Source organism: Betta splendens, chromosome 5, assembly GCF_900634795.4.
Source record: "Betta splendens chromosome 5, fBetSpl5.4, whole genome shotgun sequence".
Classification (NCBI taxonomy): domain Eukaryota; kingdom Metazoa; phylum Chordata; class Actinopteri; order Anabantiformes; family Osphronemidae; genus Betta; species Betta splendens.
The window spans coordinates 8,517,066-8,535,416 of NC_040885.2; the positions used below are offsets into that span (position 1 = coordinate 8,517,066).

General features: G+C 45.3%; 1 protein-coding gene across 5 annotated transcripts in view; it reads left to right on the forward strand.

Annotated features, from left to right (window-relative positions):
- Positions 1–18,351, forward strand: part of cpne5b (copine Vb) — a 64,637-nt gene that overhangs the window by 23,752 nt on the left and 22,534 nt on the right. For all 5 annotated transcript variants that reach the window (XM_029150146.3, XM_029150145.3, XM_029150143.3 and 2 more), the window contains 2 exons: positions 149–225; positions 15,425–15,488. In XM_029150146.3, the coding sequence (XP_029005979.1) occupies positions 149–225; positions 15,425–15,488 (141 nt within the window). The remainder of the gene's footprint in view (positions 1–148; positions 226–15,424; positions 15,489–18,351) is intronic.

Sequence of the window (18,351 nt, forward strand, 5' to 3'; positions counted from 1 at the left end):
TTCACCTGCAAATTTGAAGGAGCATGCTCAAACAAGCTTCACAGCCATTTCCTCATTTCAAAGGGTTCCTATATTCAGTTTTGACATTTGAGCACTGTTGTCTTCCTTCTTCACACACACCAAGTCTTGCTTCCTTCCATCCCTCCAGGACTTTTTGGGCCAGGCGTTCTGCACTCTCGGAGAGATAGTGGGATCGCCCGCCAGTCGACTGGAGAAATCACTCGGGTGAGTTCGAGTTCCAGCCAAGTTTCTCGCTGCCTACAGTAAAACCCCTAACGCCAAATAGTGTAGTTAGGAAGAAAGAAAAATGCTCAGGTACAAACACCAAGCTCAGGTACATGGAACTTAATCTTTGTTGCTGGGACATTTAGGGGTTTAGAGCAGTATAGATAAGACAAGACGTAAGACGTGAGGGGTGAGGAAGAGGAGGGGGAGGAGGAAGACGAGCAGGCACAAGGGTAATTTAGGAAGAAACAAGAGGGAAAGACATTAATCAGACAAAGGGGAGAGGAAGGGGAGGACGAGACAACACATCCTACAGATGTTTTCCACAGATAATTATTGTCATTAAAGAAAAGGGTGAAGCCTGGCGCGAAATTACCCAAATTACTGCTCAGCTCCTCCGCTTGTGCTCACGCACAGCGGCGAGGAAAATGTAGTGTTAATAGGCCACCTAGTAATCCGTCTTCATACTTCACTGATGCATCATCATCATCACCATCAGGGTGTGGAGTCCTACGTCAGGTGAGATTATTTAGGGTTGTGTTCATTAAATGTTGCGTGTTTGTTCCCCTTCGGAGAACATTATAAGCAAATGTGTGAATATTGAGCCTGGAAATGTTTGAAATGAAGGATGCAGTTGATGGAGAAGGGCCAAATGTGGGTTATGTGTCTCCCCGCACATGGCGACTCTGCTGATGTCACAGTTTCCAAATCACATTGCAGCATCGGCCAATGTTGTTTACTTCAGCGGAGTTTAGCAGCGCTAGCACGCGTCCTCCCAGAGCCTTCGCGTCGAGAGCACAGCCCTTAATAATGTTATTACAAGTGTGATATCAAACCTTTTCTTCCGAACTGAGGATTTATGTGGCACGGGCAGGAGAGGAAATAGAACTCGTGCCAGATTGTTTATTTTTAATTTGAGACACTCTGCAGCTGTGAGATAACACGGCCGCTTGCCAAATTTTATTCTTGTGACAGCCTTTCATCTTCCTCTAAAGGGTGCAAGATGAAGCGCCGCTCGCGTCGAAAAACCTCAGCGACGACATATTGAGAAAGAAAAAAAAAAAAAGTTCTGGTTTGCCATTTTGGCAAAAGTGTCTCATTGGAAGAACCGCATGCTCAGTGAGCAGCATCTGGATTCAGATTCAGGTCTAGCCGTTGGTGGCTACGTCCACATGTGGAGCTGTATCACTGGAGAAACACACACAGACGCCCTCACATGGAGTGATGCATGGCCCTGGTCACGGCGCTGCACCCAGGAGTTTGTTTTCATGCTTGTGCGTTAATGAAGAGCACGTTATATTGCTTTGCTTTGAAATGTCAAGACATTTGTCTAAGTTGTGCAGAAGCCGGAGCCGAACGTTTCAGTGCGTTTGGCTGCTTTTCGCCTCTGTCTTCACATCTCGCCGGCACAGATACTGTACAAAATGAAAAGAATCTTTTCAAGAGTCAAAAGCGTCGAAACAGTCACTGCACCATGAATCATACTGATATAGACTGCATACACACAACATAAACATCTTCAACATCACAGGCATCCTGAGATACACACTTTGAATAATACCTTGGTTAAATGGTTAAATAAATGCACGAGTCTCTTGTTCTCCTTGATGCGGCTAATGTGATGCCTTTAATCTTCCTGAAATTGGTACTCGTTTAATTAGGCGGCAGCCGTTGTGATTTTCATTACGTAAGAAATGGCTCCTGAAGGCAAAGAGAGAGAGTCAGAGGTGAGAGGTGACATCGCCGATCCTATAGAGAGGCGACAAGTGTTTCAGGCAAATGGACACTGAACAAATTTCGGTAAATATCACATAAACAACCCAGTAGAGGCAAAACAGCAGAAGAAGAAGCAGCTGCGGATGGTTGATGATAATTTGTTTGACACTTGCTGATAACAGGCCTCTCATATAAGTAACCAACCCTCTTCAGTTCTGAACAATGCAATGACAGGAAAAGTGTTTGGTCACAGTCTTGGTGTCACCATTTGGATGGATCGCAGCTACTGATCACAGGAAAGAAGCATTTGTTTTGTTGCGTTCCACGCGCAGGGTAATTAACATTGACCAGATATGAATGCATCCGATCGCGCGGCCTCAAAGCCTCTTGTCAGTCTTTGTTTACGGCGCTGTATTATTTACAGCTTCCCTTCTGGGGCCACTCAGGCGCACAGGAAACACACCGCACCAAAACATGCAGGCGCAGGCACCGGAGGGATTCATTTGCTGTACATTCGTGACTGTGCACATATGCATATGTTTGCATACATGTGCACGGATGTAGTCACAAAGGCTTTCAGACACTGTTTTTACTCCTATTTATGCACAGTATTCATCTCTGACCAGGTGATTTTTGGGGGAGATACACTTTATCCAGTTAGAATAAATCACATTAATATCATCATTAGATAATGTTTTCCGCGCAGGTCTAATCTAACATTAAAGCGTGAAACATGAACAAACCTACGTTATAATTATCATCTGTCACCAAGGAGACGTTAAAGCACAGGTATAATAATGTCAGTGTAACAGCTTGTCAGACCTCCTTCATGTTTAAATAATTCATCTGGCTGTAATGACACTTTTTATTCATTTAAAGGGGCTTCAACATATAATTTCCTAAAATGGCCATCGGTCTGGAGAGTGTGTGACAGAGGAAGAGACAGCGGAACCGAGCGCTTTCACCAAACAAGACATTTGTTTCATCTGAACATCAAAGCCACTCTGCTCTTTTATGATTGATGATTGCCTCAGATTTTTCCGTGCTCTCTTGCCACAGGCCACAAATGCGGATTTTATTAAGCAGATTTAAATCCTCCTGTCACATTTATATTTACATAGAAAAAATATGAAAACAGTTGGATCCTCAATATTCTCAATATGTTTGATTCTTGGAGATTCTTTTTATTAAATAGTTGATGTATTGTGCATAGTTTGAAAATATTGTAATGACTGTTGGGTTTATCTACTAGCAAGTGGAGGCTAGGCTGCGCTAACTGCTCTGCTAGCAGCTTGGCTAACAGCAAAGACCTGGAGCGTTGAGCTCTGCAGCTCCACTGACGTTTCAACCTTAGATTACAACAAGCTCAGAACCAATTTATTAATAGTACTGACCACCACTGATTTTCCTAGCATGTTGGTGCAGTTAGTTGTGTGTAGTGTAGAGTGTAATGCTGGTAATATCACAGTTGTGAGTTTGAATCTGGCTGCAGGACCACTTATTTGTTTTGATGACAGCGTTTCAGTATCCAGTCAAAATGACATTAATGTCAATAGTGTAAAATGTACGCTATTGAATTGTGTGATGCCTTTTCGGGTGAGGAGGAAAAGTGTTAAAAGACCTGTCAGAGTGAGAGCTCCGTACTTGGATCTTGGAAAGTAGTTCAAGTGAGTGCTCTTACCGCTCTCGTCAAGTAGCGCATCTTAAGCTAGCGCCAGCAGTGAAAAGGAGAAACGATAGCAGCCCGTGTTCTACAATGTGCTGACAATTTTTATTCTGTCCGCTGGCTGTCTACAGTAGCAGCACATAGTCTCTATTTTCATTTCTGATTGGATCAGACTTGATTCAGATTTATGCTTTGTTGACTGCGAAGACGTTGCTGCTTTAACTGTTGACTCACTCATCCTATAGGATCCAAGTGGATTTGTAATGATTTCATTCATTAAATTTGTGATACATCATATATAAGTGCTAATAATGTTATTATTAATGAATCTGGTTTCTGTGGGCTCCTCGAAGTTTGTGGGCCCTTAGAATCATCTTGTGGACTGTGTAAGTGACTCTCAGTTATCACCTTCTTCATCTTTACTCTCCAGCCTGCATACACAGTAAAGGCTACACACCTCAGCCACAAATACCGCACATCAAAATGATGTAACAACAACAAAAACTAACAAAAGATAAATAAGCAGACAGAAAAATGTACCTGTTTCGATGTTTTGAAAAACAAAGCTTAATGGTTAGGTTTTGTATGCTACAGTAACACTCACTGTGCTAAAAAGTCTAGCTAATATTCTAGTTCAGGCCTGTTACAGGTGTATAAAAAGTGTGACGCCTGACTGCACTTGATGCAAATGATGTCTATAGCTCGTCTGTAGCGAGAGATACTAGTCACAAGTTATTTTAAAATCCACACCTTTACTCCAATATAATGACACCATGGCAATGTACCGTAGGTGCAGGAAGGTCAAAAGATTCAACCTGGGCGATTCTATCTGGAGTTCGCAGCTTTTCCAATTTCACCCTCAACTGTGAAAGAAACCATCGCTCGCTGTGAGCGCTAAATTTGGAGCCGCTCTAAAAAATGTGAAAACATAACATCCTGAGATGCCGAGAAGTCACAGGCTGCGAGTGTGGCCTTAAGCCTCGTCTCGGTCCTCCGGTGCAGTGCTGCTGAACGTGCTGGAGACGGGTTTGAGCTCATGTCATCAGAAAACCAGAGAGAGAGAGAGAAATACTTCAAAGAAGCAAATAAAAAAACAGCCATAAGCAACGTCTGTGTGAGACAGGTGTAAGAGGAGCATCACCAGACTTTAAATGGTAACAAAGCAGAATAAACATGAAATTATCAAATGGGTCTGGAATTGAGCAGCTAAGAGCAGTTCATAATAAAAGCTTGGATGAAACCCAGCAGCGTTTTACATATCGATCTGTCATAACTTTAGATCTTCAGCTCATCCTGCTGTCGCAGCCACGGCTGGATCGTCTCTCCGCCCTCTCAACCCCTCAGACCTAATTTTAACTCGCAGCTTGGGCCTCGAGATCCACTTACACCAGTCCCAATAATGGATTCTATTGGCTTCCTTCCCGGCTTAACCCAATTGATTCATACATTCTTAGAGGGCGCGCTCCGGACTGGCTACTGTAAAGTTCAGCCCAGAAGCTGGGAGCTCCGGGTCAGTGCTTTCACTCTCGCCGTGGGTCAGCAGAACGTCTCGTTTTGTTATGCACACAGACAGGGGCTGGGGTTGAAGTGCCTTGCTCAAGAGCACTTTAGCGATACCTGATAGTAAATCCTCATCCGAGCTTATCAGCCCAGAGCCCTGCAGCCGCTTTGAGACGTGAACAATGCGATCCCGTCCCTGCGCAGGCCTGGTGTCTGTCTGACTCCTTCTGCTGCTCATCTCTATTCCCTCCTCTCCCGCCCCCCGTCCTCCGGCTCACCTGTCACGAAACCGCCCCTATCTCTGTGTTGGTATGGCTACCAGCTATTTCTAACCCCCGGCTCTGAGTGCTCCACTGTGCCTCATCATCACCTATCTGGGATATGCAGATGCACATGAACACAGGCACTGGAAAAAAAAATGGCTGCTGTAACAGTTCCAGTTGGCGTCTCCTCCGCCCGTCATAGTGGAGCGATAAGACTCTTGTGTATTTTTGGCTCTTGTGAAAAATGTGACATTTTTGCTCTGTTTATGAAAATGGAGTTTTCGTCATTGTAAACCGTTGATTTCACCTCATTAGCTGCCTTTGTGGTTGAATGTAGACTCCGTAAACCTGGGAGCCATGAATGTGGTACTGTAATGATGTGATGCTACAGTGAGGACGGGTTGTACAGTGATACAGCAGGAATACAGGATGAGCACATAAGCACCAGCGTGTCGGTGAGGACTCACCCCCCGCTTTGTCTAAAGTCACCAGCACATGCACACATCCATCTGTGTTTTCCTCCTCTGGCATGGCCGTGCACTAATGGAGGTCTGGAACAATGGACTGATAAAGCTGTCAGGCCGCCTCCCTCCCTGCTTTGCTTCGTTCCCTAACACAGAGTGATAAATCAAGTCTCTCCACAGCATCACTTCCACAAAGAGACTTCTGTCTGCTACACACACACACACACACACACACACACACACACACACACACACACACACACACACACACACACACACACACACGCACACCTCAGACAAATACATTAGCTCCGTGTGCCTCAGCTTATGAGAAGCTATTCATAGCCTCTAAACACAATCTGCTCACCTATCCCTCTGTTTTATTCTGCCATGTATCTTTCACTCTCTCACCCTCGCACACTATCGCCCGCTCACTCACACATGCACACTTGCCTCTCAGATTAGACTACATAGCGCCAGAACCAGAGGCTGTGCCTCAGTGCGGTTCTCTTCATCGGTGGCCTGGGTGCCTGACACAGAGTAATGTCTGCTCTGGGAAGAGCTGCAGTGCTGAAGTACTGTAGGTTTCCTTTGAGACAAAGATCATACAGTAAATGTGTGGCATGGGCCTTATTTCTTTGGTTGGTTTGATGGTCAGCAAAGAATAATGTCCAGGAGTGTAATTACTACCACAGGGCTCCTTTTTCACACGAGTACCTAACCTCTCCGTCTTTCCTGAGCTCTGTCTCTCATTAAGGTCTTCGGTAACAGGGAGCTTTTTTTATTTATAGGGCTGCAGCTGCTTCTCTTTCTTCTGGTTTACAGAGTGAGATCTAGGCTGAAAAAGTTAGTAGCAGGAGCTTCTTAACTTGACACATAGGAAGTTAAGAACTTCAAACCATGCGCAGACATTAGTGAGTGTGTGTGAAACTCCCCTGATCTCTAATAAACCGAACTGAACTGAATTAAACGAACTAATAGAGGCTCAGAGAGCTCTCAGCTGATGATAGATGGTATCTACCAGACTGTTTGCTTTGTTTTGCCTAAGTGAGTACTGCTCGTCAGCGTCACATAAAAGATTGAAGCACATTTGCATTGCTGTTGAAACGCAGTCGTGCCCGATTGTTTCTTTAATTGGTTTCCTTTTCATCTGCGAGGTGCGAGCGCGCCAATGATAAAAGGGAAAACTGGATGGGAGAGCTACGTTGTGGTTCCCCCTCCAGCTCCTGCTTTACAGCTGACATGGAAGCCTTTGATGCTGTGATGAGAAGCGACGGCCGCGGCGCTCCCGGCGACTCGTGTTTGAGGAGCTGGGTGAGGTGAAGCGGATGGTTCGGGGCTCCTGGAAATGTGCTCACCGGAGAGGCTTTCGCCTCACCGGAGCCTCACCGGCTCCGTTCAGGGGCCTCTCGCCTACCAGAGGTTGAAATGAAAACAACCGACAGATTTTTACATAAATACCATCACCACCATTTTCAAGAACCACCCATTCTTTATGCAGAAGTAGAAAACGGGAAAAGGAAGACTTTACTGGCGTGAGTGTGAGCCTTGAGACATTATAATCCTATAATTATATCACACGGTATTGTGGATTCTCGTCTCCCTTGTTGAATTATTCTGGAGCTAAAGTTAGCACACATTTAAAGCATTACTGCACACGTAGGAGTCGAGGGCGGCGTCACTCGCAGCTCATAAAGTGAAATTATTCTGGGAAGTTACAACACACGCTGGGATGAATGTTATATCGCCTGTTCTCACTGGAGAGATTCATGCAGGTTAATGGGAAAATGTACATTCAGACCAGACTTCTGTAAAGTGAAAATAATCAGAGATTATCACTAAAGATGAAGGAGCCATGTCAGGTTATGGTTTTATTGAAATTGAGAAATGATTGACTCAAATATGATCAGATACAAAACATAATAAGTATAAATAATTGCAAATGAAATAGCACCTTCTGCGTCCACAGCCTCCACTCTCGCATATTGTACAGCACAGCATGATGCCACAGGATGCTAAATCATGGAAGGCTGCATGGGCTTCCGGCTGCCGGCCAACCTCGCCCCGCCGCCCCAGCTGCGCCGGTGGAGAATGAGCGATGGGATACGTTTTCACACTGCGCTATTGTCAGCCTGAACAAAGCTGGAGCGCTGTGTTCATCCCGCTCGCTAGCCCAATCCTGAGGCAGGTCAGAACACCTGTTCACCGCCAACACCAAGCTGGGCTCCTCTCTTCTTTCCTTTTTTTTTCCGCGCCGGTGCTTGGCTGAGAATGAGGGTGTTTGTTGTCTGGATGAGAGCTCATCCAGTATTGATACCCTTGTGTCTAATATCTCTGAGCAAAACTCCATTTCCTCTTCCTGCAGGCAGCAATTGATCACGGCTCACTCTAAGCCCAGCCATCTGTTTGGGAAAACAATTTTTTCTGTCATTGCGGATTTAGCTGAAGCCATCCATCAACTCGACGGTTGCGGCGAATTAACACATTCCGGGAAGCCGCGGCGAATTAAGCGCTCCTTCAGAACACACCTTAACCTCGCCGTCGTGTGGTTGACAGTCAGCAGACGTCCCTTCAACGAGCCCGTTTGAAAATTTGGAGGCAGCGATTATGGCGAGCGACATTGATTTTTGCTCCAAAACGAATTAGAGGAATCAGCAGTGTTGATAGCAAACAAAGCATTACAGAGATTGGCCACCGTTGTTACGATGCTAATTGCCCAAGGTGTTGTTTGGTCCCCAGCAGAGAGAGGGAAGAACATTGGTTTATTTCTCCCCCAACCCACCTTCTGCATTTGTGCCTATAAAGACTGAGACCAAACTCATGTAATGAAACAATTCAGTCCTGTCCGAAGTGACTATTGACTTTGTTTCATCCACGATGTTTAAAGCGTTTCCTCTGAGAATGTTCTGTAGAATGAAAAGCTTTTACAGGCAAATGAAAAATTAACAGCAACATTTCTCCTTTTGGCTACTTTATTTCCAGGTATGAATAATTCTGGCTATAAAAACTGTTATGTAATGTTACATGTTTGAATGTGGGCCACGGTTGCCATTTCGGGCTCGTTTCTCAGCTTCGCTGCTTCTGTTTCATTAATACTGTCGCACTAAGGCCGAATGAGGCCTCGCGTGAACGGGGATTTGTAGAATCAGTGGAGGGTAATTGAAGAGGTGGATGCACCAGGTGGGGGCGCCGAGGCCACAAAGCGACGTCAAGTCGGAGCGGAGGCTGTGAACGGTGCTCGAGCTCGCGGTCGGGTTTTAAAGGTTACACAGCTGGTAGCGTGTGAGAAACACGCCTCGTCCCTGAAGCCATCAAGGCGCGTTTGTCCACGTCATAATGCAAAGGCTGAGAAAAGGCACCCGCTCTGACAGTGATGCTTCCCAATCCGCTCGTTAACCCATTAATCGCTACCATCAAACTCTTATTAAACTCTCCTAAACTCTTACTTATTCATCATTCTCACTGAGGACATTTATAAGCTATGTTGTATTATCTGATCATAATTTATTAATTCTACAAGTTTAAAAACAAATCTTTTATTGTTTTACATAGAACATGAGGAAACACTGGACAAAACAAAACACAATTTGATACAACTCATAACAGCCCTGAACAAATGCAACAAATATGAGGCTTTCTTTCATTGCCTCCAGCAAATAATGGAAATCAGGAGGAATCAAGAAAACAGGGAACCTGCTTATTGTAACAATATGTGACAGTGAGAAAAGAAAAGTCACAGGACTGGAGTTAAAAATCACTGTTACTGTTATAGTAGCAACAGTATTTAAAGCGATACTGAAACTGAAAACCTCTGAAAAGGATGATGTGTTGTAAATATTTTACATTTTATCAGCAAAAATGTGCAGCAACATTTAACATTCATGGTTTATGTCCAGAGAAAACAGGGAAAACATAAGTAATATGTGTTGTGGTTGAAAATGGTCATGGCCTACAACACCCAGAATGCATTACACTCACACTGACGAATCACCTGAGCTGCAGTGATTGGACCTACCTGTCGTTAAGCTCCGCCCCCTCTCAGCCTGGCCGTTGCTGGGGCAAAAAGTCCTCTGAGATGTTTCAGGGGACTTTTGCAGCGGAATAAATGATCATTTCTCTGCATAGAAACTATGCAGAAATCTGATTGTCTCTTCATAAATCTTAAATATTAGCTGCCATCGTTTCGGTCAACCCCCATTGAAAAACGATGAAGTTTTCCTTTAAGTGTTATCATGCGTCATGTTGATGCTTCTCATGTGTCACAGACAGAACTTAGTTATAAACTCCAGTTATAAGTGAATTCCAACTAAATCCCCAGCGTAACTCCTCTTTGGCTCATTAGTCTGAAAGGAAGCCAGAATGAGGTCCACTAATGACAAGGCCTTGTCCCTCGATCTGGTCTAATTGGTTTCCCGACTGTCATCCCGTGTTGCGGGCGCAACACCAAGGCAATCAAATGGGGATAAGGGAGAAGAGAGAGGAATAAGGTCAATAAGGTGTCAAGAGCTAACTACAGTGTTTCACCAGGCGAGTTAGCAGTGGACTCTTCCTAGATTGCATCGAGTCCTTTCTCACTTCACACAGTGTATAAATGCTTTGCAGCATATTTTGGTATTTTTACCATTATACTAACGACATTGTAGCTCACCATCCGTTCTCCACTTTCCTTTCGCTTAGTGTCTCATGCCAAGTTGTCTCCTCAGTATATTGCACCAACAGACAAAATCACTCTAAAATGCCTAATTCTCAAAGTGCAGTATTCAAAGGCGAGATGCCACGTTTTATGAACGCAACGTTGCATCAAATGAAACTATTCTTGATGTCTTCTTCTTTTATGGTTAAGAACTCGGCTGGAATTATAAGTTGCACAGACGTGGTTCGATTTATCAGACGGAATCCACTCTGACAGCGCTCAGTCCCCATGTGATCCTGAAATGATCAGATGATAAGAGCTGCGCTGGATCCCTCACACCCAATTAGCTGTTGAAACAAACGGAATGAAATCAGCTTAAATACTTAATGCGGCTGTACAGTATACAGTAGATTTCCAAGGGATCCAAAGCACAATTGGGGGGCATCCTCCCCATTCTATATATATAATATATTTATAGAATTTGTCCAAAATGTTGGTTCCCCTTTCACATGATCAGCAGATCTCTCCTTTGCCCTTCACATTATCATAGATGCCATATGTGTCCAATGTGTTATTTCCTCCTCAAGTGGAGCTGAGTACATGTTATGTTATTCTCAAAGCAGCGGGCAGGTTCTATCGTTAGCAGGCACCCATTCACCACGAGGACTCTCTAAACGTCCTGATGAGCATTTTGTCCGTTTTAATGGCAGCCAGTCGTCGTCCTCCGTGCTAAGCTCCCTAAAGGACCCCCCGTGGTGCTTCTGGCTTCCTCCCTCTTACTTGGCTGGGTCACAGTGAGCGGCGTGGAGCTTGAACATCAAGTGGAAGTCGCCAGGAGGCTAAATGCTCTGCCTGCTTTTATCCTTGATCACCGCTTTAGGCAAAAAGCGAAATGGATCAGGTGACCTCTGGGCGGGAACCTGTCGCTGAGACACTGGTGCAGCTGGAAAGCAGTTCAGATGAACACACAAGACCCTGAGTTGACTATGTGCATCATGTATCCAGAACCCAGTGTACTGCGCAGTGCTAAAGGGCACGTTGGAAGTGCACTAATAATCAGCCAGCAGCTGCTGCCAGATGGTTCTGCTGGACGGTATTGAGAAATTCAGCCTTTGGGGAATTGGCTGGAAAAGTTGCCAGCGATGAGGCTGCTTCAGTCTTGAGAAGTCTCCATCTAATGCACTTGTTTCCTCTGGAGAGCTACTGCAGCAGATGGTGGTCTGTGTGCGTGTAAGGGTGGTGGACGTCTGTCCACCTCAGCCTCACGTTTTCTGAAGACATGCAGGTCCTCACCCATTGGTCACAACGTGCCGGGGTGTTGGAACTGGAGATACCTGATGGAGGAGTCACTGCACGACCATCAGAGGGGCGTTTGTCTGATCTCGCCAATTATGGCTCTCCTGCTGTTTAATGGGGTCGCTGACAATTGAGTCAGTCCGTTCTTGAATTCAGCCATTACTCTGAAAACGTAGACGAGGACGAGGATTTTATTCTAATTTAATTAAATTAAAACTCAGCAGCCTGCGTGAGCCCGTCTCCTGTCTCCACGTGCAGCGATCGTCTGTGTAGATGGAGCTCGGGTCATAAACCCATATTCTGCTGCAAGGTTGCGACTCCATAAATTGCCTCCAATCTGCCATAAATTGCCGGTAGAATGAAGAAGGATGTACTCTTGGAAAATGTAGAGAGGTCTCAAGAATGATGTTTATGAAATCGCTCTGGAGCCGAGGAGTGTTGTGGAGTGTGGAGATGAAATCTAGGCCAAAGCTGATTATGTTAGTGATTGATGTGGCGCAAGTGCAGGGAAAGGACGGAACCGAGATGTATTTAAAGCCAGGAGGAAGAAATACGGCTTATTATTACGTAATCTAGGTTGTTTTTTAAACAATCTTTCCTGAAATCATCTGTCGCTCCCGACCAGGTCGCAGCTGGAAACAGGCTCAGCGACGCTGTCCGTATCACACACACCAGCCACGCTATTAAATCTGACCAGCACCTCCTTCCTGCCAGCGAAATGAATTCAACTCTTCCTTATTCACAGCAGGTTTGTTAGTTTGCAGCCGCCTTGACTCCCTGAAGGTTTCTGTAATTACAGTTTCCCACCGGTGTGAGTAAAAAGGCCACGTACCGCTTGTTTAGGTCTGTTTACACGCTGAGCGATGTTAGAATAATCATTTTACTGGATGGTCCCTCCCTCAGTGTTTGTGTGTGTTTCCTTAGGAACCAGGTTGAGCCCTCGATGTTTCGGGCAGATTTAAGTGTTATGCATCTGATGGTGATGACTGAGGTTAAGGCTGAGGGGATATAAAGTCAGTGAGGGTCCTCACCAAGCTAGAACGCTGTGTTGTGTGTGTGCAGGGGCACACTCTCAAAAACACACACACACACTCAAAAACGCTCCTGTGTACAACCTGTGGGTCTTTGAAGCTCTGTGCTAATGGACGCATTATATTATGCATGCGCTCCTGCTTTGTTTCCAATAAAAACACTAAGCCATGTATTTCTTTCTGTTTTCTGGAGTACTAACTTATTGCAAGCACGGGTGCAAGTCAGAGAATAAAACTCACTGCCAGCCTGACACTTTTATTAGATTATTATTTCAATTTCTCACTAATGAGGCAGCCTCAAAGGCTCCTTCTCTGTAACTCAGGCAAATTACAAGTCCAAGTGTTTTTTAATTTATTTCCAAAACAGCCAGGTACAGCTGAAATAGTATTTGATGGAGTTCACTTTTTGTCTTTGAGTAGTTTCCTAAAAAAACAAAGCAGTTGGAAATTTCCAGTTTGAAAGGGCTCAGATCCAGCAGGGAACCAAATGAACCTTCGCAGTGATGGATCTGTTTTCCTTTGAAGAGGAGATTTATTTGCATAATAAGTTTGTTTACAACAATCGGAAAATTTTTGATTACACACCAGTATTTGATATGTGTTTTATACCTGGAGGGATTCAAATGCAGTGTTTTTAGCAAAGCTGCCGTACAGGTAAAAGTAAGTAAAACATGATGATTCATGTAACTCGGACGCCTGTCCATTGATTTTTAATGGTTCTGAGATAACTGTGTGTAACCATGTGTGATTGTGTGTGTGTGAGAGAGATTTTAGGTCACAAAAACCACTGTCACGCGTGTTGACATCACTCACCTGAGCGACCAGGACGGTTTCCCCACCTGAGGATCGATGGGAGTCTTTTAGTGCAGATCAAAGGTCTCCATCCACCCTTAAAAAACACGTACCTCCGTACAAAGAGCACAAAGCACTTATATACACAGCTGGAAAGCACTTTATCCGCTCTTCTGACCTTATCGTGTTGTGCGCCAAAACCCGAGTCCATCAAGTCAAGTCCGTCAATCATTTGTGAAAACGGCTGGAAAATTGCAGCTGAAAATAGCGCCGCTTCGCTAACGGAATGGACGAGAGCGCTACCTGCCAATTTCTAGTGGACGTTGTCTGAAGTCATTTAAGTTTCCAATACAAAGCGTCTAAGAAGGAACAGTAGATTGTACCTGGCCGACATACGATGTCTCCAGCTGAGGAGGGTTCTTACAGTTGTGGTGGACAAGGTATGTCAGATTTAAGCTCAAGCTTAATGGATGGAGGTTCCACCAGTTGGCTTCTATAGGACCGTCAACATGCCTGGGCTTTGGATCCCACACAAACAGCTCACGCCAGCTGTTTCCTCTCCGTCTTTTCTACCTACAGCTTCCTCCCTCCTAATATAGGAATTCCATTTCCCGAGCATTACAATCCAATTCCTCCCGTCACCTTGAGCAGACGAAAGGACTGAGGAGATTTGGTCTTATTTGACAGGCTGCCAGCGTTTCCACTCACTAAACACACACACAGAGCCACACGCACACACACACACACACACACACACACACACACACACACACACACACACACACACACACACACACGGAGACATCACAGAGACAAATGCAACTCCTACTGTACCGTGAGCGATAGCACACGTCAAGAGAGAGATAAAGAGGGAGGGAAGGGAGAAAACAGCAGCGTGGAGACCGGGCCATTTCCCCTCGCGCTCTGTTTGAGTCAGGTGTAATAAGCGAGATCAGGAGGTTGAGCGTTTGACAGCCCTTTTTCTAGATTTCACATTTTGACGTCTCTTTTGTTGATTTGAAGAAATAAAAAAATGAATGCATCAAAAGGGGACGCGACTCCAATCTGCATTTGCTAACACACGAGACGGAAAGTATTGAGACAATAAACAAAGCACTTCAGTCGTGCTGTTGCTGCGTGTAAAGCAATTATACAGTAGTAAGAGAATCATAGCATCAACAAAAGCAATAAAGAGAATGTTTTTGTGCACAGTAGCTACACTGAGCTTCGTCTCGTAAAACGCATGGACTGCGTTCATTCATTTTAGCCTTCAGAATGAGTGAAGAATGTTGCAATGATAAAGCATGGAGCGTGAATGTGACTGTTTATAGGCCGCCGGAGTCCGTCCTTGTTTGTCAGGAGCCGTTTTTAGATCCAAGGTCGCTCAGTGAAATCTTCCACTATCAAAACTGCAGCGATCGGCTCATGAGTGAGGTTGTTGGTTTGGATCCACGTTGCCTTTAAGCCAGTCAGCGATTTGCTGCCGCTACGGCTTTGAATAATGACGACAATATGAGGGTTAATTAGCGGCTCACTGATGCAAGACGCTGTAATGTGAGCTGTGAGGCAAACTTACGCGCATTCACCTACAGTATCAGGAGTTATCGATGTGACTACACCTGTCAGTGCAGATATGGACATGTGCGAATGTGAATGTGGACCAGGCATTCAGCAAAACTAACGGTTTGCTCATAACACTGACGCTCAGTCTTGTTAAAATTGCTAATTGCAGGCGAAGTGTCCGTGAGTGTCGGATCTTAACACTTCTGCCAAAGACGTGCGTGGACCCTTGATTCATCGGTGCTAAACGTGCGCTGCTTTCTTTCTGTCCTTCACAGAGGGATCCCAGGGAAGAAATGTGGCACAATCATCCTGTCTGCAGAGGAGCTGAGCAACTGTCGAGTGAGTAAGACACAGTAATCTGGCCGGCCAAGCACACATTAGCAGGCAAACATCTGTCAGCGAAGCCTTGTTAAACAGCCCTCACACATAGAGTGGACTGGGCAGGAGGAAAGCTGGAAGCGCCGAGCGAGCAGCCGGCGACTAAAGAAAGACTTCCTGTTGACTTGTTGGAGAGAATCTCTCTGAACAATCAAGGATGAGAGACGCTTGTTTTCTAATCTCATTTCGCCTAATGACTCCTTTTTTTTACTTCTAATTAAGAGATCTGTTGCTTTTGTTTGTCCCTCTGGCTACTGACACACACACACACACACACACACACACACACACACACACACACACACACTGGTCGGAGTGTGACACACTGGGCAGCTGCTCTCCCTCTGTGGAGTAGCCCACAGTCTAATGAAATGCTCCAGGAGCATGATGGGGTGAGCGCTGACTTCCTCCCCTCCAACCAGTGCCGCGGTGCGAAGCCTCGGTTGCTTCGCTGGGCTCCCAGCACGCACATTAGATGAGGATACTGTAGGCGAGAGAGAGAGAGAGACAGAGAGAGAGAGCAAGAGAGAGAGAGAGAGAGAGAGAAGACTGCACAAACATGTGATCACAAAGTGTTTGTGTGTGTGTGTAGAAGACAGAAGCAGGTAACATGAAGCTGAACTGACTCAATGTCCAGCATCCAGCAACTCTTTATAATAAACGCTGTTCTGTAGTGGCTAATCAAAACCCAGCACTGACTAAACAAGTGGCAGCAAGTGGCATAAGTCAGTCAGCCATTTTTATTTTCCTGGTTTTCTGCTGAAATTGGTCGTGAAATCTGACCTTCTTCGTTATCACATGTATGAACAAACATATCTCTCATGCCTGAACTCTTTCACTTATTTTGTCCATCATCATGTTAGCATGTGCTTTGACTAAATCTCCCCAAATATTTCTTTCCAAGCAGAGGACTTCATAAATAAAATAATAAATGCCCAAGCTCTTTAAACTCCTAATTTCACTCACGCTTTACTAACTTTAAAGGGAGTCTAAGCATTTACATGCAGAAAAAAGACGCTTTCTGTAATTCCTTTTATTTCAAAACTTTGATGAAACTGTTTGATCTTCTGATGTAGGAAAATATTCAAAATGTTCAAATTCAACAGTAGTTCTTCATTTTCAACTAGAATTTCAAATGAAGTGTTTTGGGTTTTGCAAAGTCCTTATCAGCAGGTTTGTGAAGACGGAGCTGCCTTTAACCCACGTTTACTGTAGCTTTTACTGCGTCTGCGCTCAAAAGTCCAGATTAAAGCTCATCATGTCAACATTTCAGTCAAATTCAACAGCCACATCCACTGTGGAACAAGAATACATTTCATCACAAGAGCAGATTGACTTTCAAATATCTAAACCATATGGCCACACACCGTAATAGCTCAAGCAACAGAGCTGGCAATTAGGAAAAGATGTTCCATTAGTTTGAGTTTATGAGGCGTACAGTCAATCAGCCAGTTCCCACATAACGCCACGTGCTGCTTATTAAAAGTTTTTAACACCTGATCATCAAAATATTCAGTTCCATGAAGCTGATTAAATGAAAAACACCCTCAACACAGGGGAGGCGGCTGTTCTGGTCCCGGAGGCTTCCTGCAAAATCCAAACAATGGGTCGATCACTTCAAGTTCACCACGTTTTATTAACATGTTTTAATATGTGGGACCCGACTGCAGCGCAGGGACCCGGCTCCCTCCTGCTTCAAAATGAGGCTTCATCACACAAACAAGCTGATTCAACCCCAAAAGGGTTGGTTTTGGCTCGGGTCCCTGTTCTGCAGTCTTTGCACCGGTCCGTGTCTCTGAACCGAGCCGCTTTATGCTCGGCTTAGCTTCCGTTGCTCCTCTGATTGTGCAGCAGTGTCATCAGGAGCATCGCCTGTTTTCATGCTACTCTAACAGCTGATCTGGATCCGTTTTTCTCTGCTCACGTGCTTCTGTTTGCGTTGATGCTTCAAAAGAGTTCACCACATTTGCTGCAGATAAGTCGGCAATCGTGGTCCAGCTTTTGGTCAGTTCTTCGTGCGGCATATGATGCAAACCAACAAGATCCTACAGTATAAAGATAACAGAAAACATCCACTGGTAGAAAAATGCAAAAATGTTGACGATGATGATGTAAGATTTACAAATTTGCCTGTAGACTCACACAAACAACACATAATCCACTCAGTCCTAATCCGAACAACACAAGTGCTTTTTATTAGGAAAGGAATGTGTGAAGGAGCTTAAGTGGAACATCCGTCGGGTTCTTCTGTTCACGGACAACTGCAGCTGAGGCTGTGAACACGGACGCCCGGGTGTCGTTCTGAGCCGCGCATTGATTTCACCGGTCGCAAACCTCGCGCTCCAGGAGCTCTCGCAAGTTTTCAGTTGGACCTCAATCAAGTGAACGAGGGGTCCGAGCTATCGTTCCGTCGTCTTTAAAGGCCCGAGGACATGCTGTATTATGGTCTGTTTGCACAGCGCTGCGAGCCGCGCGTGTCCCAGAATCTCGTCCGTCTTCAGAACCCGGTTCACGAGGACCCGGCCGGCGCCCACCTGATCTGGTGCCATGCGCTGAGCCGTGCTCTCCGTCGGCTCCGTCCGGTGTCCGTGCCATCGGCTTGATCTCTGAGCAGTCGCTCGGAAGCTATTTCTGGCTCGGTTCTGACACTTCGGCTCGTGTTCTGAAGTAGAGGAGGAACACTTTCTGGCAGTTTGCTGCGTTATTTGTCACATTTGGGGCATGTTTTGCAGCCTTGGCCACTGTCACTGACAAACTGACTGCTGAGTTTTCCCAGTATTTTAGCCGTGTTGGATCCGGTCCCGCGTGTCTGCCGGGTCCCTTT